The sequence below is a fragment of the Corylus avellana genome, chromosome 5 (assembly GCF_965113065.1).
Source record: "Corylus avellana chromosome 5, dhCorAvel1.hap1.2, whole genome shotgun sequence".
NCBI classification, from domain to species: domain Eukaryota; kingdom Viridiplantae; phylum Streptophyta; class Magnoliopsida; order Fagales; family Betulaceae; genus Corylus; species Corylus avellana.
Genome location: NC_142494.1, coordinates 25,084,076 through 25,109,766, shown reverse-complemented (window position 1 = coordinate 25,109,766; position 25,691 = coordinate 25,084,076). Strand labels below are relative to the sequence as shown.

Sequence of the window (25,691 nt, the reverse complement as noted above, 5' to 3'; positions counted from 1 at the left end):
CATTTTAATATTTTAGCTTAATTAACCAAAATAGGGATGAGAGTGAAATCTCAAAGGCAATATCTACTGGCCTCCATGACCAAATGTGATTTTGACCTGATGAAAGCTACAAGAAATAAAACCAATCCCTAGTATCTTAATTCCTAATTTTTTTTTTTTTTGCTATACTTAGTTGTTGTGGGTAACTTTTGTGACAAGTTTTATGTTAGCCCCATTTGTCCGAATAAATGGTCGATAATTTAAAATTTATTTTAAAAAATTATTTGAACGCTAAATTTTAGGGAAATTTTCAAAAAAATCCTTATGAACTTCCATGCATTTTGAAAGTATATTCGAAGTTTAAAAACTCTCAATTAATAGTATCGAATCAATTACCCACTTCAGTTGAAATTTTTCGTTAAATCTTGTCAAAATTCTCAAAATACTAACTTTTTTATTAAAACTAATGTAAAGATCTAGGCGTTTATTTATTTATTTTTTTATAAAAAAAAATCTTTGCAATTTTTTTTTTATAAAAAAAAAATTGGGCATTTTAAAGCTTTTGGCAAAAAATTAACGAAATTAGATAATTAAAAGTGAAATACCTTTAATTGAAAATTTTTAAACTTTAAAAATAGCATTAAAATAAGTGACAGTTCATAATTGGCCCTGAACTTTTATGTGTGATTAATTGATTGAAACTGGGCATTCACGTGTGATTAATTTATGACATTCCTACCAAGGACTTTTCCCCTTTACGTCCCTCGGCCAAAAACGTACCAGTTGTTGAGCACAGAAGAATGCATAAATGGTATTGAAAGGGCATTTCAGTTATTTAACCAGACGTGACTGCCTCCTACTATTCCTTTTCCCCTTCATTGTTATTTGATAGCTCCAACTTCTAAAAGCAAGGAAATTGTTTTACGGCAACCTCCGGACTCACGATGAGTCACATGCAAAATAAAAAAAAAAAAAAAAAAGCTACTCAATAAATTGAATAGAGAACGTGAGAGAGAAGAGAATGTGTGTTATTGGGTATATCTTTTTTTTTTTTTTAATGGGTGAGGCTTGTTGTCTAATATTCATGGCAAAGTGTGTGATTATTAGTTGCTTAGTTGAGACCGAGGGTGTTGGAGTGCCTTGCGCATGATGTACGAAGGTCTTGGCCGTAGTCATATATGAATAATGAAATAGCAGACCATATAAATTTTGTAACACGTTTCTCTCATTCATGGCTCTGTCCCTCGTCATGACCTTAACAATATAAGCCAAAAAAAAATCTGATACATTTATGTGGAAGCATGAATCATTGAGAAAAAATGGGTAAGTTTTTAAAGTATTTTTACTCGTTTATATTGATTTCCAAAGAAATGGAGCAAATTTTAGGAGAGGGCAATGTCAAGGTGGGTCTAGATTTATATTAATGCACTCATATACAGTAGTACACTGATATCTTAAGCCCTGCAGCTGCTGCTCCCCATCCCATTCCAGTTCACACCCACACTCACTGCTCAGATACTAAAAACAAACAAAAACGAGATGCTTTGACACAAAGAGCCAAAATCACGAGAATTTGCGATACGACAGCGAGAAATTGGGAACGTGAAAAGCGGTAGCAGTAAGAGGAATCGTGGAGGTCGTGGTGCTGATGGGTTTTTGGCTTTTTTCCGTTAGAATCTCTCTCTCACCTTTTCCTCTTCGTCCCACTTTCCCCACACAAACGAGAGAAAGAGTGTTTGTTATTTAAGTATTGGGTTTTCTTTGGTGCATTGGTGAGGATTGTTTGTGATTGTTGTTATTGTTATAAAGGAGGACACTCAATCTCTTGCTTCGTGTAAGCAAATAGGAGGAGGGAAAAGTTTGCTGCTTTCTTCTCTCGCAGAACTCAGAAGATCCCATTCCCATTCTTGTAAGTCTCTTTCTATAAGTCTTTCTAAATTCTCACATTTCTCTCCCTCATTTAATATTTCTCGTATGCCAATCATATGGTAGCTTTTGTTTAAAGTTTGTTCCTTTATTCATCAAGGTGACACCTTTTACACTCTGGCTCTCTCCCTCCTCCCTCTATGTCTGCATTTTGATATCCGTGGAGTTTTGTGCCTGATCTGGGTTTTGCTGCCACCTTGGTCCTTTTCTTTTTTTTTTCCTCCTTAAGTAAAATACTGGGTTGCTTTTATTTTACATTTTCTTTCTGGGTTTTCCACATTTCAATGTGGTCCACTATCTGTGTAACTTCTTTGAAGATGCATTTCTTAGTTGGGTTTGCTCTCATTTTCATCTTTCCCTCGTTGTTTTCTTGAAATCTTTGTCGCTTTTGCTTCCTGGGCATTTCTTTTTCTTTTTGTTTTTAGCTTCCAAGGAGCTGTCCATTTCAGATTAAAAGGTACCTCTCCTTTTAATCTTTTATTCCCTGTATTTTGTTGTTGTTTCAGCTTTATATCCCTTGTTTTATCCTTTTTGCTCAATGGTCCTATTGATTTTGATGCAGCTTCAATATCGCTCTTTTGACGTGTGCCAACAACTCCTTGGTTGGGTTTCTTCTAATTGATCTTCTGTACTAAATACTTTCTACTTGTGTTGGTTATATTATCTTCTGCCAATATTACTTGGGTTCTCAGTATTATTATATATACTTGTTTTTTTTTTTACGAATCACTGGTTCCTTCTTTTTTTTTTTCATCTTTCACTTGGTTGCTGAGAAAAATCCAGGAAATGAAAAGAAAATATTGAACTCCTTATGCTTCTATGTTATTTCAGTTCTAAAACATAGAAATAATACATGAATGACCTGTCTAGTGCCAAATAATGGAAAATGTAGGATTTACGTTTTTTTTTTTTTTTTTTTTTTTTTTTTCTCTCGTTTTCTCCTGCATTTCTTCCAGCACCTAGAGAAATCAACCGGTTTATTATGTTCGCCTTTGATGGATAATTTTTCCTCAGTTGAGAACTTTTTCTTTTTATTTGACGATAAGGGCTTTATTTCTTGCAGATTCATGTCATGTTCTCACTCTAGTGTAGGTATTTTCACAATTGTTTCGCTGGTTTCCTTGTTAATTCCATACTGGAATGCAGTGGGACTTACGGTACTAAATTTCGTTAATCTTTGGTAAAGCAGAAAGAGACTGCATGCAGGGTTGGCTTGGATATTAACTTATATTTCGTTTTTATTTTTTGAAATCAATTTTCTTTGGTGATTTGAAGGATGGGGGATCATTTTGTGTTGCTGGTGGATCGATTACTCACTGAATCTACTCTTGAAGCTGCTATTGAGAGCAAAAACCACTTACAGCAAGCCACGCCCTCAGCAATCAAAGATTATTTGAGTTCTTCCCATAGGATGGATATCAATACTAGCTTATCTCCAAGTAAATTTGTAGAGTGTAGGATTTGCCACGATGAGGATGAAGAGTCAAGCATGGAGACGCCCTGCTCTTGCTGTGGCAGCTTGAAGGTCAGTTGGTAGTTTGCTTTGGCAACTGCTCCTTTACTTGGAAATTTGAGACTGGATAAATTTATGTCGGTTGGGCTTATAAGGCTCTTTATGATACTTTTGGTCATTTGAAGAAAAATTATCAGACAATAAAAACCTGAAGGGTCCCATTTAGTGTAATAAAGTCGCATAGTTTTCCATATATTGCTGTGAATTTTGGACTTGGTGCATGATGACAAGAATGCTTATTTATAAATTGATTTCACCTGTTAAAATCATTTTATACTTTTATTTCTTTTTAGTTAATTCCTAATATCAGCCTCCAAATTACGCACTGATCCCCAGCTTCATGTATCCCTGTATTGAAACTTCTAAACGTATGGTGTAATGAGTAGGTGCTTTTTCTGTGAGTTCAAAGACTTGGGTGGTGTCTTTACTAGTCTTTGAGACATAGAAACTGGAAGCTAGACCAAATTATTGGATACCTATGTGTGGAAAATGTGAAGGTTATTTGAAATTCCTTTTATACTGCATGATTCCTTGTAGCTTGTTTCATGTTTGTATTATTGTATATTACATTTAAGCCATGGCAAAGTTCAGGTCTGCGTCTATTCGAAGATTTCCTTCATTATATTTTGTCTGTCATACAAACATTTTGTGTGCTTTATCAACATCTAAAGTGTTCTAATTGAAGTTTAAAAATTTTGGTTTCTTTGTACAAGTTTGTGTATATACTTTTGGATATGCATGTAAGAAGCTTCTATAGGGTAAGCCATTTTATGGATTTTTCTCTTTTGGTTGCCACTGTATCATGGAATATGTTTCTCGCATTTTCTTAAAAGGAAATCCCCATTTCTGCATCTCCTTAGAAGCAGACAGTGCCTGCTTTTCTAAGAATGAACCTATATTTCCAATAAAAATGGGTAGCCAGCTGGTCTTGTGGTTGTCAGCAAATTTGCCGGCTGAACTATGGTAAATACAAAAACCAATCTTTTTAATTAGGTTTCGAGCATTAGTATGTCTTATAGTATGAGCATCAACAAGCAAGTACACCTTTAATTTGGACTTATAGTAATGTGGAGTATTAGCCTGGACTATGGTATGAATAGTCACATGAATTTATCTTTGGTGTTGATCTTGGAGGGTGATACTGATTGCTATATTGTCCTTACTCTCCCTTCTTTTTCTGGCATTTAGTGTTCCTGCTGGTTTAAGATGGCTCCTAACAATGACTAGATTGTTTTTTAAAAATGTTGCAGTTCGCTCACCGCAAGTGTGTTCAAAGGTGGTGCAATGAGAAGGGTGACACTAGCTGTGAGATTTGCCTTCAGGTCTGCCATTTGCCATTGTTTTTTAAGCTTGTTTCTGATTATAAATCTAGTAACTATGTTATGTTAAGCATATCAAATTCGAGGAAATGGTCCCTGGCTCTTTTCTGATTGAACTTCTCTGGAACTGCAGCAATTTAAGCCGGATTATACAGCACCTCCTCCTCTGTTTCACTATGGTGGTATTCCAATGAACTTCAGGTATTGTTCACCTGCGTGTACATAAAATTTTCAAATTTGTGTAGGGCAATGGAACTTGGATTGCGCTTAACTCATTGAGAAATGACAATATGATCTTTTTGTGGTTATCATCTCAGCGGAAATTGGGAGATTTCCAGAAGGGACCTGCATAACCCTCAGTTTATACCGGTGATTGCTACTGGTCGTGAATTTCTAGACACCGACTTTGAAGAGTATTCAACTCCCACTTCGAGAAGCCTGATATGCTGCCGTGTAGTGGCTATAATTGTAATCTCTCTCTCTCTCTCCTGTGCAGCCATGCAGGTGACTTAAAATATATATACAGAATTTTGCCTCCTGGTAGTTGTTTACTTGTTTTTTTTCTCAGTTAGCTATGAAGCATAGGAAAGCCTTGCACAATTGGTTGCCTCACTTAGTTCTGAAAAAATTGCCCTAGAGTACATCTCGGTTTTATTTTTTTCTTAGGCTTTATTCTAAATGAATATAAAGTTATGAAGCTTGAAGAAAGTTATTCATGTCTCTTCAGCCTCCTTGTGTGTAGAATTTATTATATTCCAGGAAAAAGTTCTTCCAGCAAATACTTCTTATCAGATCGACAGCCTTGTGAATTATACAACACTAACAACAAAGATAATAATAATGGTGATTGAGATAGACAGGACAGATGGTTACCACTTTAAGGTGACATGATACGTTACCCTTTTGGGCCCTACAAACCCAGTTGCTCATGCCCGCAGCCTTATTGTCTGAGCTAGTGGATAAGAGATATGATGCCACAGACTTTCAATTCCACACTAATGTAATTTATTTATAAGTTCAATAATTTTCATTTAAGTAAATTCTAATTACAGGTCCTGTTTGGTACTTCTTATATGTTATCAAATTATGATTTCCACTTTACCCTTCAAAAGGAATAAGTGCCCCCTGAGTCCTAATAATTGGCCATGTAATGTTTGATTGTTGTCAGATGTTAACACAGAAAGGTTTTGATTGAATATCCTTCATGTTCTTTTGAAACTCTTTGTTATTTTTATTTTTTTGGTTATTCACAAAATTGGTTAAGGCTTACTTACTACCAGTTGTACCACTCCTACAATCAGATTGTTCTATTTATCTTTTATTGTAGTTTATGGTTCTTCTGGTTTTACGTCATACTTTACCAATCATAATCAGTGGAGCTGGGGAGTACTCATTGACATTGTTCACGGTATGGCTGGCTAAGATTCTGTTAGTTTATTGAAAGAAGATTTGATGGTTTTATTGACATAAATAAATGTCAAATAAAAAATTTCTTTGTATTGCAGTTACTGATGTTGAGGACCATTGGGATTCTTTTGCCAATCTATATCATGGTTAGAGCATTCACTGCTATCCAGCGTCGCCGACACCCTCAGGTTAGAAATGTATCTATTTTTCCTAGATACACCTGCATGGATAAGTAAGCTGCACAAATTCACATTCACCATTTTAATCATGTCTTTCTTTGTGGGGACATCTTCCACTTTGATGAAGCACCAAAGTTTGCCGTCCATGTTTTTTAAACCTCACAAAGCCTCGAGTCCTACATCAACAAAGATTTGTGTGGATTTTTTTTTTAAAAAAAAAAAAAAAATTCAATGCTTTTATGTTACAAAATCATACTCTTTGACTTTAAAAGATTATTCTTTTATAAGTAATCAAAATTTTATAAAGAGCGAAATGGCGCTATCCAAATACACAGAAAATATATAAGAAAAACACCTAATCAAAAGAAGACAAGAGATCAAGAAAGTCAAGAAGATTAGAAATAAGTAAACAATTATGGGCAGTTGTCCATTGGTAAAGAGCTTTGAAGAAGAATGCATTTAGTTCCACCATTGTCCTCTCACAATTTTTAGAACTTCCAGTGTTTCTTTCTCTCAAGATGCACCACATTGTGGCAGAATTATCTTCCACACCACTGCACTCTAAAAACTCCCAAAATGCCATCTCCAACTTGTATAGATCGAGATCCACCACCTGTCGAGGCATAATCCACTCTAACCCACAAAGACCGAAGATAGAATTTCATAAGAACCTAGCAACCTCCAACCAAGCAAAGAGAGTCACTATCAAAGGAACCTTACTTCACCATATACTCCACTAGGGGAGGGAGCACTATTATGGGAGCTAAGAGTAAAATAGAAAGATTTGGTCTCAAATAACCCTCTCTTGGAAGGGGTCCAAACAAGGTTGTATTCCACACCCCGTCTCATCATAATAGAATACAACAAATTGAAGAACGAGGAGAAGGAATCCACCTCCTACTCATGTGCTGCTCTGAAAAAACTAGCATTCCAGTGATGAGAATCATCAAAAAGCTGTAAGTGATCAGAAACAGAGGCGTCCTTAAGGTGAGCTATTTCGAATAACTCCGGGTACACCACCTTAAGGGCCTGGCCCCCACACCATGCATCATGCCAAAATCTAATCTTGTAACCATTCCCCACTGCAAAACTAGTGAATCTAGATAACACCCCACAACCCCTCCTAGTATTTTTCCAAAGACCAGCCTCATACAACCCACTTACCTCATTAGGACTTCACTCTGCATCATGCCAAAATCTAATCTTGTAACCATTCCCCACCGCAAAACTAGTGAATCTAGATAACACCCCACAACCCCTCCTAGTATTTTTCCAAAGACCAGCCTCATACAACCCACTTACCTCATTAGAACTTCACTCTCCATAGAGCCTTACTCTCTAAAGCATAGCCACTTCCCCAAGAGAACTTGATTAAAAAGGAGTAAATTTCAGTAAATTTCTGCAACTCAGGTTGTGTGTCAGATCTTCTACATCATTAACATTACCAATAGGGACCCGTTGTGATTTGGCCAAATTTATCCTTAAGCCTAGAACTGCCTCAACATAAAAATAAGCAACGCAAAAGACAAAAGTAATCCAGATTGGCCACGTAGAATATCAAAATATCATATTCAAACAGAATATGGGAAATGTTAAGCCCCACACCATTCCTAGACCACACGAAAAATCTAAATAAGAAACCCCTGTTCATTGTAGTGGGGTAATCATCTTACTAAGTATGACAAACAACAAAGGAGAGAAAGGATCTCTGTCTCAACCAAGAGAACTATTAAAAAATCAAGACAGAGAGCTATTCACCAACACAAAAAAAGCACACCGAAAAAATACAATGAGCTTTCCAGTTGCACCATCTCTCCCCAAAACCACACTTCCTTAACAAATACAGCAACAAATTCTAGTTAACACGATCATAAGGTTTTTGATATCCAATTTGCATAGCACCCTCATATCTCATCCTACTATCGAGACATTCATTAGCAATAAGAACACACTCTAGAATTTGTCTACCTGTTATAGATGCATTATGATTGTTTGAGATAATTCTCTCCAAAACCATCTTCAACCTGTTGGCAAAAACTTTGACAACAATTGTATAAACTCCACCCACCATGCTAATAGGCCAAAAATCCTTTATATCAGTAGCCCCTATTTTTTTCAGCATGAGAGCTATGAAGGTTGCATTAAGACTTCTTTCAAACTTGCCTCTCGCATGAAAATCATGGAAAACATTCATTATATCTTCTTTTAAACTTCACAACAAGCTTTGAAGAAAGTCATAGAGTATCGCTTGGGAACTTATCACTATTCAAAGCTTTCACCACCTCAAAGATTGCATCTTCTTCAAAACCTCAAAGATTGCATCTTCTTCAAATGCTCTTCTCCAACTAATTAGCTCTACCTCACCAATTGGGTCAAAAGAAAGGCCATCCAATTTGGGTTGTCAAACTAAATTGTTCAACCTATCATAGAATTGGACAATGTGTTGATCAGTAGTAATTGAACAAGTGACCAATAAGGATTCAATGGAAATATTGTTATGAAGGTTTTTATTAGCACTCTATATGCTCTTGAGATAAAGTTAGCTAGCAGATTGTTGATTATTGCCTATCGAAACTGACATTCTGATTAATTCTGTTTTATTTCTCTTATCTACTAGGACCCTCATCTCTCCCTTGCCATATCAGATGAGGCAAACGACTTGCCACAGCATCAATCACGTTTTATTCATGTTCTGTAGTTGCAGCTACCTATCTTGCTTGAAGAAATCCAAAAGTACATGTAAAAAGAGTCGCACCGAGGGCTGCAACAAGAAGGAAATCTACATTCCATATGTTCAGTTTTATAAGCCAGGTTGAAGCAAACTGTAGGGGAAGATGCTCATAGTGCTTGGTTCAATATTAACACTCTTGCCTGATATAGAAGTGGCATCTTTAGATTCTAGATTAAATCAGAAAGAAATTATTAGCGAAGTGCATCAACTATGGTATATGAGAGCAATGTCTAGAGTATAATACCTAAAGGGTTCGTTAGCTGTATATATATATGAATGCGCTACTTAAAAGAATGGGAGGCCAAAATTAAAGGTGAATATTAAACAAATTAATAGCTAATACGAGTAATGTGGGAGGGCTAGCAAACAACTTGACACAAATGCACAATCCCATCCCTCCCCTCACCCCTCTTCTATTCAAGACTTTTGGCGGTTCCTCTCTCTCTCTCTCTCTCTCTCTCTCTCTCTCCAGGACATATCTTTCTTCTTTTTTTTCTTTCTAATTTCCAGGACATATCTTGATTTGTCTTATACGGATCCTTGGCTAATTTTTCTACGAAAGTGAAATTACCCAATATTTGGTTAATCATGCAATGGCTGTTGGTTTGTCTAGCTGCTATCACTACATTGGAAAACAGGCATTGACATTATGAAATTAAGGTTTCTGCAATAAAATAAAAAAAGTATGTCTGAAATCACATTTTTATTCCCAAGTAATGCTCCACACTCGTTTAAAAGCCATATATGAATGTGAAAAAATTGAGTGTAGAGAAACGAGAGCGTGTACTATTACTCTTTTATTCCACAACTATTCAATAATGTTATGTGTCAATCTTAACTAACCTAGAGAAAATTAAGGGTTAGTTTGGACTACTACAATAACATTCTGAAATAGTTATTTAATAAAAATGTGACATACGGATAACAGTATTTACTCATAAAAAATTTCTTCTTATGTTCATTAATGTCGACCACAAATCTTATAGTTCAAATTTCAAAGAGGCAAATACACATAAGGATATGAAGAGATGATCAAGAAAATATCGAGACTAGGATTTTTCAAAGAAGTAAAAAATAAATGTTTCCATTTACTGGTTGGTCAAGAGATGCGCATGAAAGCCCATTTGTCAAATCCATTCCCAAATATGCATGTACTAGACCATTTCAGTAAGGTTATGCCCCAAGTTCCTAGGCTGTAGATTAACCATTGCCCATCCCCATTTTCCAGGAGCCACAGACTTCCTCGATAATTCTGAGACCTAGCAGTCATCAAACATAAAAACTCGGAACTGTAGTGAAAACCCATGTCTCAAGAATCTTTTACAAGCATAATACTACTCCCGAAGACAAGCTCAATCATGCTAATTGCAGATTCGGAACTCGGAAGCATTAAGAAAAAAAAAATAAGAAAATAAGTTGATAACGAAAAGATAAGACGTACTTTCAAAGAGAAATAAGTTTTACACCAACAAACTTCACTTAATGTCTTGACATCGAACCAGACAATTACAAAGAAACAAGCAAGTACATGGAAGACATCATCAAAGACAGTAATTTGTAATCCACAACTACTAGATGAATAGCTACGACAAGACAAAGACAATACAACAAACCATTTATTCCCAATACCAGACGCGCAAGTAGACATCTGCAAGCAAAAGGGTTACACTCAAGTGAAATTAGAACACATCAATCCTCTTCAGATTCCGACTCAGCACTCTGGAGCCAATCAATGAAAGGTCGAGCATTCTTCCATATCTGAGAGTCCTTGTTGCCTCCCTTCAGTCCTCCTTGATACCACTCGACAATGAACTCTTCCTCCAAGATATCAGCATCGTAGAGTGCTTTCAAAACCAGAGCAATTTCCTTCATTGCATTTGTGTTTGACTTCCCACAAAACTCCTCAATCGCATGAAGCAAGAGCAACTGCGACCCCTCATCCTGAGCAATAGCAGCAGCAAGGTAGCTCTTCTTCTTGACCACCTCCTTTGCAAACCCTTTCTGAATGCCATCAAATAGTCCCTCATACAAAGCATTCATCTTTTCTTGTGCAGACTCAGAAAGTGACTCCAGAACAGACTGCAATTGCTTTGCTGAGATGCCTTTCTTCATATTTTCTTTCACCTCATCAGTCAGTGTCTTACGAGCGACCAAATTTCCATTTTCACTTGGTTTATTTGGTGCTTTCTTCTTCTCTGGCTCTTCTGTAGAGAGCATGACCATATCAGCTGTCGCTGCACTCAGTTGCTCTTGTATGCGTTGCCTAGCCGCCTCCGCTGATGTATCTGTTTGCCACTGAACATCATCGTCCTCATCTTCATCATCTTCTTCCTTCTCATCAACCTGACTGTGAGTAGGTGATGTGCGATCCTCATCAGAGCCACTTGCTTTCTTCTTTGAAGAGCTCGCTTTTGTCGTGCCATCCTTAGAAGAGGTAGTAGTAGTTCCCTTCTTCTTGGCCTCTTTCTTAAGTTTCTTCTGCTCCTCATCAGCAGCCTCACCTTCCTTCAGTCGCTCCTTCTCAGCCCTCCTCATCGCCTTCTTTTCCTTGGATCCCTTCTTTGGTTCAGGTGGGTTCTTCAGAATGAAAGTAGTGAGTTTGTCCCTCATATCCACATCTGACACAAAACCACAAGCTGCGCATTTCAGTTGGAGCATCTGAGTTTTGGTAATCAGAATCTCAGTCTCAGGGTTTCCACAACCATAACACTGGACATATTTCTTAATGAAGTTCTCAAGAAGGCCAGCAAGTTTAGCAGTCTCATGGGCCCCATTAACAAGTGAAGTCCCGGTTTTCTCATCAAACTTAGATTGGGCTCCAAGCTCGCAACCAAAGTACTTTGTAGTGTAAGCAGCTGGTCTTGCCAAAGCCTTTGCGATATCGACCATGTTGACTACGTTTGTCTTGATGCCATTTCCTCTGCCCTCAATTTTGGTAACCATTCTGGGCATCTTATACCTGTAGAAGGCATCATCACTATTTCCACCAATGTTCTGTAAAGCCATCTTAGCAATGCAGAAATTGTAGAGCAAGTATACTGGATGTCACAGGGAGAAAATGATGAGATTTGAAGTGTAGGGTGCAGCAAAATTGTCTTCTAAGGTTTTCTGAACAAGAGAAGATTGATCTTCGGCAGTAAGAAAAGGTTGCTTCCAATTGCAACCACCAAACTCAGGATATTCCAGAAATGGCCCGAGATGCATACAGTCAATCCTTTGAAATATGGATCTGTTCTTTTTTCTTGACGAAGGGCAGTACTCTCCTAGCAACCCAATCAATCCCAAATAGAAGGCGGCCTGTTCGGACATAAAAGAAACTTCAATCTTGACACCTTCACTTTGAGAATCTGCTAATAGCAGATAAACCAGCAAGCTTCCTGCATCAACAATGTCCAGAATTAGGAAAAATACAAATGATAGTTGTTAACATTGCAAATACAAAAGAAAATTTTCCAAATACCAAAAGTACGGAAGTTATGATTCCAATAGGGCAGATAAAGAAGCATTCAGATTACTACTAAAATAAATAAGTATCAATAGCAGCAATAGTCACCAAGACAGAGACCAAAGAAGCACAAAATCATAACACAAGGTTTCTAATATTAAATACAGATTACTTTCTTCCAATTAAAAATCAAAAACTAAGTCAACATAACAATTAAGAAAATACTAAAACAAAATAACTAGGTGAATTACTATGAGCAACTTTGGGGACCATAACATAAACATTTTAACGCTTCAAACAAAAATATATTGCAGATTTTCCCTTACAAGAAACTTTTACTGCAAAGGATGATGGCAACATTTCTTAATAGAGCAAAGACATGCGTTGTTAGATATTAAAGCACGATATCCCTATCTACCATAGCCCACACAAGCATAATACTACATTAACCTTCTATGCGCATGATTAAAGCACATAACGAAGCCTCATGTTACCCATCAAAACAAATTAAAATGGCTAAAGAAACAGAGATCAAAATGAAATAAAATAGAATCATAACCAAGCTTGTCATTCTTCTTTTTCTTCGCATTATCTCATACAACCCAATAAATCGTTCTAAATCGTCTATGCCAGAACACACCCGAAATTTTTTAAACTACTCCATATCAAATTAGAGAATCAACCAACGTGGACAGCTGTCAAATACTCTCTCTAAACAAAAACTACATAAAATTAACTCCTCAGAAAACAAGTTCTTACTTTAGCACCGAAGATAGTAAAGACGCCTTGGCAGTAACAATGACCAGAGAAAAAGAACAAAAAAAACGATTTTCCCCAACCGGTTTCAGATTAAATAAAGATAATAACAATTCCACGAATACGAACATCCATACCAGAAAATTTCAATAAAAAAAAAAAAAAAAAACCATTTCATAGAACGAAAAGAAAAAATTCTGACCGATCAGCTAAATCAGACAGTTTTTTGGTTTTACATTGTTAGAGAATCTAACGGGATTAAGTTGAGATAGCATAAGATCCAGAAATTATCCAATACAATAATTTCAAAGAGAAAAAAAAAATCATCGACGAATTTCGAACAAAGAAACTAACAAATCGAGGAAACCCTGCTGCCCGCACCTGCAATTGATCGAAATCAAGATCCAAAACTAGAGAGAGAAAGCGAGCTCCAAGGAGAGAAGGGCAGGGTTGCGAAATACTAGGGTTTAGGTGATTCAATGGCGGAAGAGAGAGGGGCGAGTGATGAAGGGTCACCAAGCGATTTGTTATATAGGGTTGGAAGCTAGAGGAGCAATCGTCAGCTGGTGCAAGTGATATTTACCGACTTGGTGGTACTGGATTAAGTGACGTCGTTTTTGTTGGTAAGTCGGCCTGTGTTCTTGATCAGGAACCGTTGATATTGATGTCTGATTCTATAATATTTTTCTGATTCTGGAATTACATATTATCGGTTATGATAAGATCAAGCAGATATTATTTTCCTAATTCAATTGTATTATTTTTCCAAGTTGCACATTGTAAAAAAAGAAAAAAAACAAAATAAAACAAAAAAAAACCTCTTGAATATCGATGTGCCTTAAGGGCATGCACCTTATTGTCTTCAATGAATATCTCAATCGGTTGGGAACCACGTCTTATGAAGCGGAGATCACTAATTCGAATCCTCATACTCCTTTTATGTGGACATGTAAAAAAACAAAAAGGTGGCCTTTCACCTTATTCAAGTTAAACATTTTTTATCTTATTTTTCCTTAAAAACAAGGGGGATTTTCTAGTACAATATTTTTCTATTTTGTTTTTCCTTAGTAACCAGGGGATTAGTTCAACATTTGCTATCTTATTTTTTCTTAGCAACAAAGATTGGAAATTTCTAGAATTCTATGCCCAAATTTTACATAATTCAAATAGAAAATGTGAAAGGGGATCTCAAGACCTAAGGTGCTTACGCACTTCAACCCCGCACCTTAAGCTGCTTAGACACCTCAAGCCTCAGGATTCTTAAAGCGTGACCAAATATCTTAGGCCGTGAGATCTCCTCTCTTCTTTGCTTAAATTCTTATTCGAATTTCAGGGATTGAGACAAAGGTTGGTTTTCATCAATTTTTTTTTTTTTTTTTGTGAGTCATTTTCATCAACTTTTATTAAGAGTTAATTACGCTTAGTCCCCTCAACTGCTACTCATTTATACATCGCTCCCACGAACTACCACATGTTACACTCAACATGCTTAAATTACCGATCATTAAAAAAAAAAAACCATATTTGTTAGCCCATATCGTTAAAATTGACAAAATCCCAATCACGTGCCATTCACATTCAATAGGTTTTCAGCCGTGTCATTAACAAGTTAATGCCACATGTTTATTTTAAACCATGTTATTACTACATTGTATGAAAAATTACCAAAAACTATCCTAATTGAACTACCCTTTCTCCCACAAATAAGCATGAACCATAATTTTTCATTTTCTCCCCAAATTAAAGAAAGAAGTAGAAGCAGCTTCAATGTTTCAATTTTCTTCCCAATTGGCACTAATTTGTCTAAGTATCTTTGTGCATTGGGGTTGGTTTCCAATCCATTTTCAATAAGGAACAAGGCTTGACTTGAAAAATAGGAAAATTTTGCATGATTGAACACTTTGGGTTATTTTTGGGCATGGGTGAGTGATCAATCGCCATGAGCTAGGGAACCCTAGTGTGATCGATCACAGCCATTTTAGTGCTCGATCAAGGTCAGTCATAATGAGATTTGAATATTTTAAAGATATGCATACACAATGTTTGGCCTATTTAAGCATCCTTAGGTCAACCCTAGCACCCATTTGGTATAATAGGGCTTTCAAATAGAGATAGAGATGTGGTAGCTTTGATGTGGATTTTGGGAGACAAAGTGTAACATCCCCAGCCCGTTAAGGCTGAGTTTGCCACTTTTCTTCTTTTACAACAAAAGTTTTTGCAAAGATCTATAAGGTCTATCAGAGTACTTGATTTTAAAGGATACGAAAAATGTATAAAACATTATTCAAGAGATTTTATTACAAGCGAAATTTAGAAAACATTAAACTTTAGTTGCGGAATATCATATCATTACAATAACTTATATGAAAAGACTTTGAAAATTAATAATTATTCCCACCCCATTCCGGCCTCCTATTCCAGCATCATTTCTACCTGAAAACAAGAAATAAAACTGAATGAGCCCAAAGGGGGCCCAGCAAGTAAAATCCACAACCATAAATAGTTTTACTCCTTGTTATCAGTTTTGAAAATCATTTTCGCAAATAAATATAATTCTAGCCATAATAATATCTGTATGTACGGTTGCATCTCCCGTAACATATACATACTATTACATCTAGTAATAGATCATCGTTGTAAATCATCTTTATAAATCATCATCATAATGCATCATTATAAATAATCTCTGTAAATCATCATAGCATATCATCGTTGAAAATATAGTATCATTTTCTCATAATAAGGCCCATGTACACTATTACCCCTGTGCACGAGGGTTGCGGGTCCTGTGACCATGGCACTGAACTGAGGCCTCAGCCATGCCCGACCGTCAATTAACTCTTTCTTGGTGCACTCAACGGTCTAGTTGATGGAATACCACCTTCTGGCATAGCCTCCTTCAGTGGTTTCGCCTCCATCCGAGTATCGGTACCGAACTCTCATCTTATCTTATCTTGGGGCCAAAAATACTCTCCTCCATACATGTGCCCTCATTTCATAAACATTTATCTCATCTCTTGTACTTTTCTTTGTACTTCTTTTGATGCATCTTAGGGCAACATGTAGGAGGGTTTATCATCTTTTTTCTTTCTTATAATCATCATCATTTCTCAACTTTCTTTTCTTAAAATGGAAACTTTTCCAAATATAAACTTGTTGTGCTTAAAAAGCATTTAAAGAAATATAAACTTTCTAAATAATTCTTTTAGAAATCCTTCATGCATGCAACATATCTCCATGACAGGTAAATAAAATAATCATTTACAGTTTGATACAAGAATATATAAATAGCATGACAAGAATATATAAATAGCATGACATGAAGTAATTTTAGAAGGGGTAGTGAATTTACTTACCTCTAGACAGAAGCTAAAAGTGGTATGAAGGAATCTAGTTGCTCCAATATGACTAACACCACTAGTATATCTTTTGAAACTAATTTCTAAAGTCCGCTATCTCTTGTGTTCTTTCTTTCTTGTAGCGCTTGGTCTCGCCCTTTCTCTCTCTGTTCTGAGTAAACACTCTTAGAAAGAAGAAAGACCGAGTAAAAAGCGGAAGAAGGAAGAATATATGCAAGAGATGGGAGAGGAGATGAGTGGTGAAAATTCTGAAGGAGAAGAGCTCTATTTATAGGAGAAAATCAAATACTATTCCACCAACCCTACACTATTCCACCAACCCTACACTATTCCACCAACCCTTTACTATTTCACCAACCCTATACTATTCCACCAACCCTACACTATTCCACCAACCCTATACTATTCTACCTTCAATTTACAATTATACCCTCATTCTATCTTCAATTTACAATTATACCCTCATTTTACTATTTCAACAATTACCATTCTCTAATTACCACTCTCTCATAAATTTCCCAAGAATTAAAATCCTTAGCTATAATGGATATTAAAATAACATCATTATCAAAATAATCTATTTAAATAGCTTTGAAAATTCTGGGACACTACAATCTTCCCTCCTTATTAGAATTTCGTCCTCGAAATTAAAACCTATAATATTATCGTCCAATCTTCAAGTTGAGGGATTCAGATAATATTCCTTTCAATCCTTCATCAAAGCTTACTCTCTTTTATCATATTGAAATTCCATCTCCTTCTTCTATGAGTAAATCTTATTCACAGTCTAAAGTCTCAATTTCTGCAATCATTCATCAATTCACACTAAAATCTTACCTCAAAATCTTTTCCATTGTTTCTTTCCAACCTCAATAACAACAATCGAGTTATTCATCAACAGTCTACAATCAAGGTTTAAACATCAAATTAATAAATAGTTCATACCTCCAATCATCATAGTCCTCATTTCAAGCCTGCAATAATTTTCTCGATCTAATTTAATCAATCTTATCAAAAAGGTATAAAAATCATCCCCGCCTATATTCTCTTTAGTATCTCAGTATTCCAAATCATGCATACGAAATTTTAATATGATGCTCTAATAATTATTAACTTCTCACCATCATAAACCTGTAAAAGTAAATAGCACCAACATTCAAACATCATTACATGAATATACCTCAGAAATGACATCATAATTCGATTCATTCTAAATACACAACCGTTTCTATTTTCTCATCCCAACTTTTGTGTTGATGCTACAATATCAGCGAAAATCTTTCAGTACTACATCTTTACTTGATAAATCATAACTCAATAATAGAAACTCGTAATTATGATTTCAACTCAAACGAAATACACGATTACATCAAATGTAAGATTCTCATCCATTCTTGACTAATACATGCTGTGCTTTGCTGCGTTCTAGAGATGAAATTGATAAGCAAGCAAAGTAGGATATGGGTAAGTTTCCAAGCTGGATGTCCCAAAACACTCATGTTATAATTTCTCTCCCTTGGGTCTTGCAAGGTCAAGAAGAGAAAAGAGAGAAAGATAGTCATGTTGCTTTCTAGAAATGAAGATTTGAAAAGCATTTCAGGACATGGCATGTATGTGAGACTTTCAAAATACCCACATCGGATGCTCTCTCTCTTCTGTCATTTACGAAGACTGAGAAGGAAAGAGAGATATTTAGCCTGAGAAGCATGATCAAGGATAATCTTGCTTCATCAGGACATGATCAACGATAATCTTGCTTCAATGGTTTACTACTGAGAGTATAAGGAGTTGGGTTTGTGAATCAAATCGTGAGGCTGCATTTTTCTCTTGAGGACACGCTCAACTAGGAGGAAAAGTCGAGCTTTCATTGTATGGAAGGCTATTAACAGAAGATTTCAGGCGAAGGGGTATGATCAGAAGGCATGTGTTGCAATGGAGAAAGAGGTGGGAATTTATAGGAAAGATTTCTGGTAATGAACGAGCGCGTGGTGCGCGTTGGCATGACAATTCATTCAGTTGCCCACGCATGGTATTTGAAGTCGTTGATTGAACAGTGGGTTTGAAAAATGAGCTCAGTCGAATTTATGACAGGAGACAAGATCCTACTTCCACGGGATCTTTTGACAAAATTTCCATCGCGGCCCGAGGTCGCCTAACGCTTTGTTGTTTACTGTTTATTTCACCTGAAGTGAAAAATTCCTTTAAAGCCACTCGTCTGCTGCTTCCAGAAACTTCACAAAATTTCTTCAGTTCCTAACGCTTAGTCTCTTCTCAGTACTTCATCTCTCCCAATTTCTTCGTATTCTCAACTATTTTTCCTTACTCTCCTAAATATGGGAGTATCATCATCATCCGTTAACAACCTCGATTTGAATGTTGCTCCTGCAGCACAACCCATTGTTATGCCTGACGTGCAACCGGAGGTGCCTGTTGTTCCCCCTGAAGTGTCTGCTATTCATCCCGTCGTACCTGTTACACACCCTAATGAACCTGCTGCATATCCTAACGTATGGCAGCCAACTTTTGTCTTTGACAATCGTCCTATCACTATTCACGATTCTGTCATGCTCCATGATTCTACTGCTGTAGCAGTGGCCAAAGGTTTCGTAATTCCACGGGATCAAACGTTCTTAGCTGATAGGTCGGATACTGATGCTATTAATAACTCATTGGCATTCAGTATCCAAGGTGCTGCTTCAGTTTCTGACATGGCACAACGTTTGAGTGCCAGAAATGTTGAGCTGAAAGTCTCAAGAAACCAAATCGAGGTCTTACAGCGACTGCTCAAATACTACAAACGAAAACACGTGGATTTGAAGCAGGAGAATACTCAGCTGAAAAAGATGATGTTATCTTACGCAGAATACTTGGGACCAAAGATGCTAGAAATGGAGAAGAATACCGAACGTCTCCAGCGACAGCACGAAAAACTCCGGGTCGATGTTCAGGGGTGTTGCAAGTCTCTCCGCACACGCTCTAGTCAGGTACCTCATTAGAAATAAATATTCTCTTTGATAATTCAATTATATAAATATACGATTATGCTCATACTAGGTTTTCTCTGTGCAGAAATAATCTTCCTGGAGCAGCTCTGAGGAATCATCTGCTCATCATTACCACGTATCTCTTTATGCAACAAATTCCCTTCTCTTTTTTTTTTTTTATTTTTATTTTTATGGACACTGATATGTAATATTATAAGGAGCTTGTTCTCCAAACATTTCTTTTCGTAATCATTCAGTGCTCATTCAATATTCATTATGAAATCATTCTGTCATTGTAATAACTTCCTTTAAACAAACAATCTGTTTAAAAAAGTTAATCACTCAATAAAACATCTAAGTATGCACCATCACATGTTTTCAACCTCTAAAATACCTTAATATCATTGAACATATATCTTATAAGAGAAATTTAGATCATGTCACTATATTATATCATTGTATCATATTGTCTTTCAACTCTTACCTTTATGCTTCAATTTACCTCAAGAATAATAATCCATTATCTTTACTTAGTAAAAGAAAATTATATCAAAAGCTTTGGCATGTAACTAAAATTTCTCATAATTTCATATCCACTAATGCCTCAAAATTTAAATATTATCCACAACCTAGGAGCATCAATTCATCCTCAAAACTTTAAGCATCACTTCAATATAATTTACCTCAATTACAGAAAACCTAGCACCTCAAATTCTAAGAATCACCTCAAAGATTTCATGAATTGTACCTTAAAGTCATCACAATCATTTGAAAATATCAAAATCCTTAAACCACAACTTTATATATCAAAATATCTTATAGATTCTAGGGTATACCTCATTTGCATTTATCCCTGCAATACTTAGGCATTCACTTCATGCCACTACGTAATCCTTATTCATCAATCCATATATTATAACATCAATCATAGTATCATTATTGTCATCGACCAAACCTTAGCCATTACCAAAAACTCATATAAACTCTTATATCATTAATTCAGTTCAAGAATCATTTCACAACCGACATCCATAAGACCATTCATTACCAAATCACTTACACAATTTGTCTCACAACCTAAATCCATAAAACCATTTTGTCGCCAAGTTAATTTCACAAATCATCTCGCAACCTAAATCTATAAAATCATCATACGATTTTTAAATCATGATCAATAATCTTTTCTAAATCCTCGAGACACCTTAAAATATACCCTTATCAATCGATACTCTAGAAAACTGCCGCAAATCAAAATAGGCAGATACTATGGATCACAACCTATCTATAAAATAAAAATTCATCTCCGTCATTAACATGATCACAATAATAAAATCCTCCAAATTAATCACACTAGGATGATTTTTTTTTTTTTTTTTTTTTTTTTTAAACAAAAAATTAACCATTAGAAAAATGCTCATGCATCATTTAGTAGAGACCACACAACAATGCACACTCTACTTGGCCGGAATGTGGCTTCTCATTAAACTCCCCAATTTTTTTTTTTTTTTTTTTTTTTTTTTTTTTTTTGAAAAGTCTGCCAGAACCTTATAACCTTTGCTCTGATACCAAAATTGTAACATCCCCAGCCCGTTAAGGCTGAGTTTGCCACTTTTCTTCTTTTACAACAAAAGTTTTTGCAAAGATCTATAAGGTCTATCAGAGTACTTGATTTTAAAGGATACGAAAAATGTATAAAACATTATTCAAGAGATTTTATTACAAGCGAAATTTAGAAAACATTAAACTTTAGTTGCGGAATATCATATCATTACAATAACTTATATGAAAAGACTTTGAAAATTAATAATTATTCCCACCCCATTCCGGCCTCCTATTCCAGCATCATTTCTACCTGAAAACAAGAAATAAAACTGAATGAGCCCAAAGGGGGCCCAGCAAGTAAAATCCACAACCATAAATAGTTTTACTCCTTGTTATCAGTTTTGAAAATCATTTTCGCAAATAAATATAATTCTAGCCATAATAATATCTGTATGTACGGTTGCATCTCCCGTAACATATACATACTATTACATCTAGTAATAGATCATCGTTGTAAATCATCTTTATAAATCATCATCATAATGCATCATTATAAATAATCTCTGTAAATCATCATAGCATATCATCGTTGAAAATATAGTATCATTTTCTCATAATAAGGCCCATGTACACTATTACCCCTGTGCACGAGGGTTGCGGGTCCTGTGACCATGGCACTGAACTGAGGCCTCAGCCATGCCCGACCGTCAATTAACTCTTTCTTGGTGCACTCAACGGTCTAGTTGATGGAATACCACCTTCTGGCATAGCCTCCTTCAGTGGTTTCGCCTCCATCCGAGTATCGGTACCGAACTCTCATCTTATCTTATCTTGGGGCCAAAAATACTCTCCTCCATACATGTGCCCTCATTTCATAAACATTTATCTCATCTCTTGTACTTTTCTTTGTACTTCTTTTGATGCATCTTAGGGCAACATGTAGGAGGGTTTATCATCTTTTTTCTTTCTTATAATCATCATCATTTCTCAACTTTCTTTTCTTAAAATGGAAACTTTTCCAAATATAAACTTGTTGTGCTTAAAAAGCATTTAAAGAAATATAAACTTTCTAAATAATTCTTTTAGAAATCCTTCATGCATGCAACATATCTCCATGACAGGTAAATAAAATAATCATTTACAGTTTGATACAAGAATATATAAATAGCATGACAAGAATATATAAATAGCATGACATGAAGTAATTTTAGAAGGGGTAGTGAATTTACTTACCTCTAGACAGAAGCTAAAAGTGGTATGAAGGAATCTAGTTGCTCCAATATGACTAACACCACTAGTATATCTTTTGAAACTAATTTCTAAAGTCCGCTATCTCTTGTGTTCTTTCTTTCTTGTAGCGCTTGGTCTCGCCCTTTCTCTCTCTGTTCTGAGTAAACACTCTTAGAAAGAAGAAAGACCGAGTAAAAAGCGGAAGAAGGAAGAATATATGCAAGAGATGGGAGAGGAGATGAGTGGTGAAAATTCTGAAGGAGAAGAGCTCTATTTATAGGAGAAAATCAAATACTATTCCACCAACCCTACACTATTCCACCAACCCTACACTATTCCACCAACCCTACACTATTCCACCAACCCTTTACTATTTCACCAACCCTATACTATTCCACCAACCCTACACTATTCCACCAACCCTATACTATTCTACCTTCAATTTACAATTATACCCTCATTCTATCTTCAATTTACAATTATACCCTCATTTTACTATTTCAACAATTACCATTCTCTAATTACCACTCTCTCATAAATTTCCCAAGAATTAAAATCCTTAGCTATAATGGATATTAAAATAACATCATTATCAAAATAATCTATTTAAATAGCTTTGAAAATTCTGGGACACTACACAAAGGCCCCACTAAGTGAGAATCACTGTTATAGTCTTGTAATCTATTGTTAATCGCTATCTTTCTCATATTAGGTTGTGTGTGCGTAATGGGTTCGTTTTGGAGTGTTGTTTATGCTTTTTTCGGTTATATGGTGTACCTCAAATGATCATTCTTTTTCTTCTTTTTTTTCTCTCTAGCCGCCAAAGAAAAAAGCGAAACCCTTAAGCCACACAGGGGAGGAGGGTTGGCCGTTTAGCTGCCTCCCTCCTCCCCTCGTCCTCTTTGCTCCGATGCTAGTTATTTACCTGATACCCTAGCCTCGATGCCTCCTCTTTTCCCCTTCCTTGCCGCTCATTTTCTCCTTTGTTTTTCTCCGTTTTTACCCCTTCACTGCCGTTTTTCTTTCCCCGCCTTCATTTTCTACAGCGAGCTCATTGGCCTTGTTTTGGCTCTTTGTGGGTTCGGATTTTGTCTGTGGATGCCGCCGACCTATGTCGCCGCGTTGCTGTCCGCTATTAGGGTTTTCTTTCATGCGTCCCCACAACGTCGAGCTCCCATACCCCTTACATGGCGGTTTCTGGCCTACACGGGTCCGGCTCCCTTCCGGCTACCATCTTCCAACTTTGTGCTCATTTTCCCTGTTTTTGGTGGTTCCTTGTTGTTTTTTTCCCTTTTTTTTTTTTTTTTCTTATTTGTGGTTGTTTTCAGGTCCTGCTTTGCCGGTCTTCTCCGTGACTGTTCGCCGCCCACCGTCCACTGTTGGGCCTTTCGACGCGTCCCGGCTGTAATGAGCTTCCAACGCCCCTTCGGTTTTCGGTTCTCGGCGTGTACGTGATCGGAATGTGCTGTTTATTTTCTTGTTTTATTCCCCTGTTATGTTGCTTCTTTAAGATGTATTTGTGTTTTGGCACGTGTTTTTTCCTTGTATTGTTTAATTTTCCTGTTTTGTTCGGCTTGTAATAAGGCTCTTTCCTCTCTCACTCGATTTATGTCTTTCGGGTTAATTAGTTTTGGTCAAGACCTTTGGGTTGTGGATATGATCATTATCCTGGCCTTCGAGTCGAGGAGGAAGAGTTTCGACATGAGAGTCTTTCCGCTCTCAGGGTCGAGGAATAATTGCTATCCATGCATTTGGTTGATTTTATCTGTCACAGATCTAGTATTAAATCTGATTTTAGTCATAGGTTAGCGGATTGGTCTCGAATCTTGTACTAAACCTGGTAATCTTGTAGTTTTATGCTATGGTTACTTCAGAGCTTTGCTCTGAGATGTAAGAGCTTTATGCTCGTGGTATTATTGAATAAAATGTTAAGTTTTTCACAACAACAAAAAAAAATGATCATTCTTTCTCTTTTTATATGGAATGTTGTTCCCACTCCTTTATGGGGGAGGGTTTGGGGGTACCAATTTTATAATTGATTTATAAACTTACTAAATTAATGTGTGGCTCATTCATTAGTAATTGTTACATTTCTCTTAATTAATTGTTTTGGTTTTCTCAAATGAATGGGGTTACACACCAGTTTAACAAGCCCCTGTTAGTAAAATATTTAGTACCCCTTGCATTTCTTTATTCTATTAGAACAATTTTTTTTTTTTTTTTACATGTTCACACAAGAGGGGGAATTCGAACTAGTGACCTCCGTTTCACAAGGCGTGGTTCCTAGTCGATTGAGCTACCTCTTAGAGACAGAACAATTTTTCCTTTGATGTTGGGTTATCCGTGTGGTTGAGTTATTATTCCCTGCAAGTGTTTATTTTTTTCTCGTTGGTGCACTTGTCTTAAGGGGCCAACTTATTAATGTTATGGGCTCAGATGGAGCTGATTCCAGTATTGTATTGGATTCTTTCCCAGAATACCATAATTCATAAATTATTTATTTATTTATTTAATGTGGTCATTTTTTTTTAAATAAAATAAAAAAATATCACAATAACATTCTATGTGATATTTTTTATTTTTTATTTTTATAAAAAAAAATTATATTTTTCTTCAGAAAAATTGCCATTTTTTTTAAATGGTCATTATTAAGAAGAAAATGAACATTTTTTTTTTTAAAAAAAAAAAATACCGAACAAAAAAAAGACCACATAGGATGTTATTGCTTCAGATTTTTTTTATTTTTATTTTTAATTTGTTTTTAAAACAAATAACCATATAAGAGAAAAAATTGGCCAAAATTATGTCTATATCATTATAGCAAGGATATTAGCTAAATATAGATAATATGAGTATTTTTCTCTTCAAGCCCGGCCACTTTTGCGTTCATTGTATCACATTACAACAATAAAAATTTATTTTTTTTCTTTTTCTTTTAAAAAATAAAAAATAATATTTAAATAAAAATAAAGCGTAAAATAAAAAATTGTTGAAAGGTGTATAAAAAAAGTAATAATTAAAATGAAATTTTACACTTTTTTGTTAGATATTTTTATCAGTGGAGATGCTATGAGAGAGTGGATAATCAAAAGAACAAATAATTTTACACACACAAAAACAAATCACACAATAATACTTTTATATAAAAGTAGTTTCATGTATACCAGTAATAGTAACTATTCGATGTAGGGTTGTAATCAAACCGAGCCGAGCCAAGTATTGAATGTTCAAGTTCAGTTTATTTAATTTTTTGGGTTAATAACTTTTTTGGTACTTAAGTTTTTACTTTTTTATTTTTTTCCTCCTGAGTTTTAAAACATG

At 35.7% G+C, this 25,691-nt stretch overlaps 2 protein-coding genes across 11 annotated transcripts; one reads left to right on the top strand and one right to left on the bottom strand.

Annotated features, from left to right (window-relative positions):
* Positions 1 to 1,480: 1,480 nt before the first annotated feature.
* LOC132181295 (uncharacterized) lies at positions 1,481 to 9,571 on the top strand. Of its 10 annotated transcripts, none has more exons than XM_059594452.2 (10): positions 2,043 to 2,362; positions 2,468 to 2,507; positions 2,969 to 2,997; positions 3,181 to 3,430; positions 4,669 to 4,740; positions 4,871 to 4,938; positions 5,055 to 5,241; positions 6,065 to 6,145; positions 6,243 to 6,332; positions 8,941 to 9,571. In XM_059594452.2, the coding sequence occupies exons 4-10, from the start codon at positions 3,182 to 3,184 to the stop codon at positions 9,019 to 9,021; spliced, it is 828 nt and encodes a 275-aa protein (XP_059450435.2). In that variant the 5' UTR covers positions 2,043 to 2,362; positions 2,468 to 2,507; positions 2,969 to 2,997; position 3,181; the 3' UTR covers positions 9,022 to 9,571. The 10 variants fall into 10 exon arrangements, with proteins under 10 accessions (XP_088372597.1, XP_059450436.2, XP_059450431.2 ...); XM_059594447.2 differs by having other exon boundaries at positions 2,969 to 3,062; XM_088516471.1 differs by lacking the exons at positions 2,043 to 2,362; positions 2,468 to 2,507 and adding an exon at positions 1,481 to 1,888 and having other exon boundaries at positions 2,969 to 2,993.
* Positions 9,572 to 10,470: 899 nt separating this feature from the next.
* LOC132181454 (eukaryotic translation initiation factor 5) lies at positions 10,471 to 13,794 on the bottom strand. Its single transcript, XM_059594685.2, has 2 exons — positions 13,637 to 13,794; positions 10,471 to 12,431 (listed from the first exon to the last, which is right to left on the bottom strand). Exon 2 carries the CDS (start codon positions 12,058 to 12,060, stop codon positions 10,744 to 10,746), a length of 1,317 nt encoding a protein of 438 aa, XP_059450668.2. The 5' UTR covers positions 12,061 to 12,431; positions 13,637 to 13,794; the 3' UTR covers positions 10,471 to 10,743.
* Between the last annotated feature and the right edge of the window lie 11,897 nt (positions 13,795 to 25,691).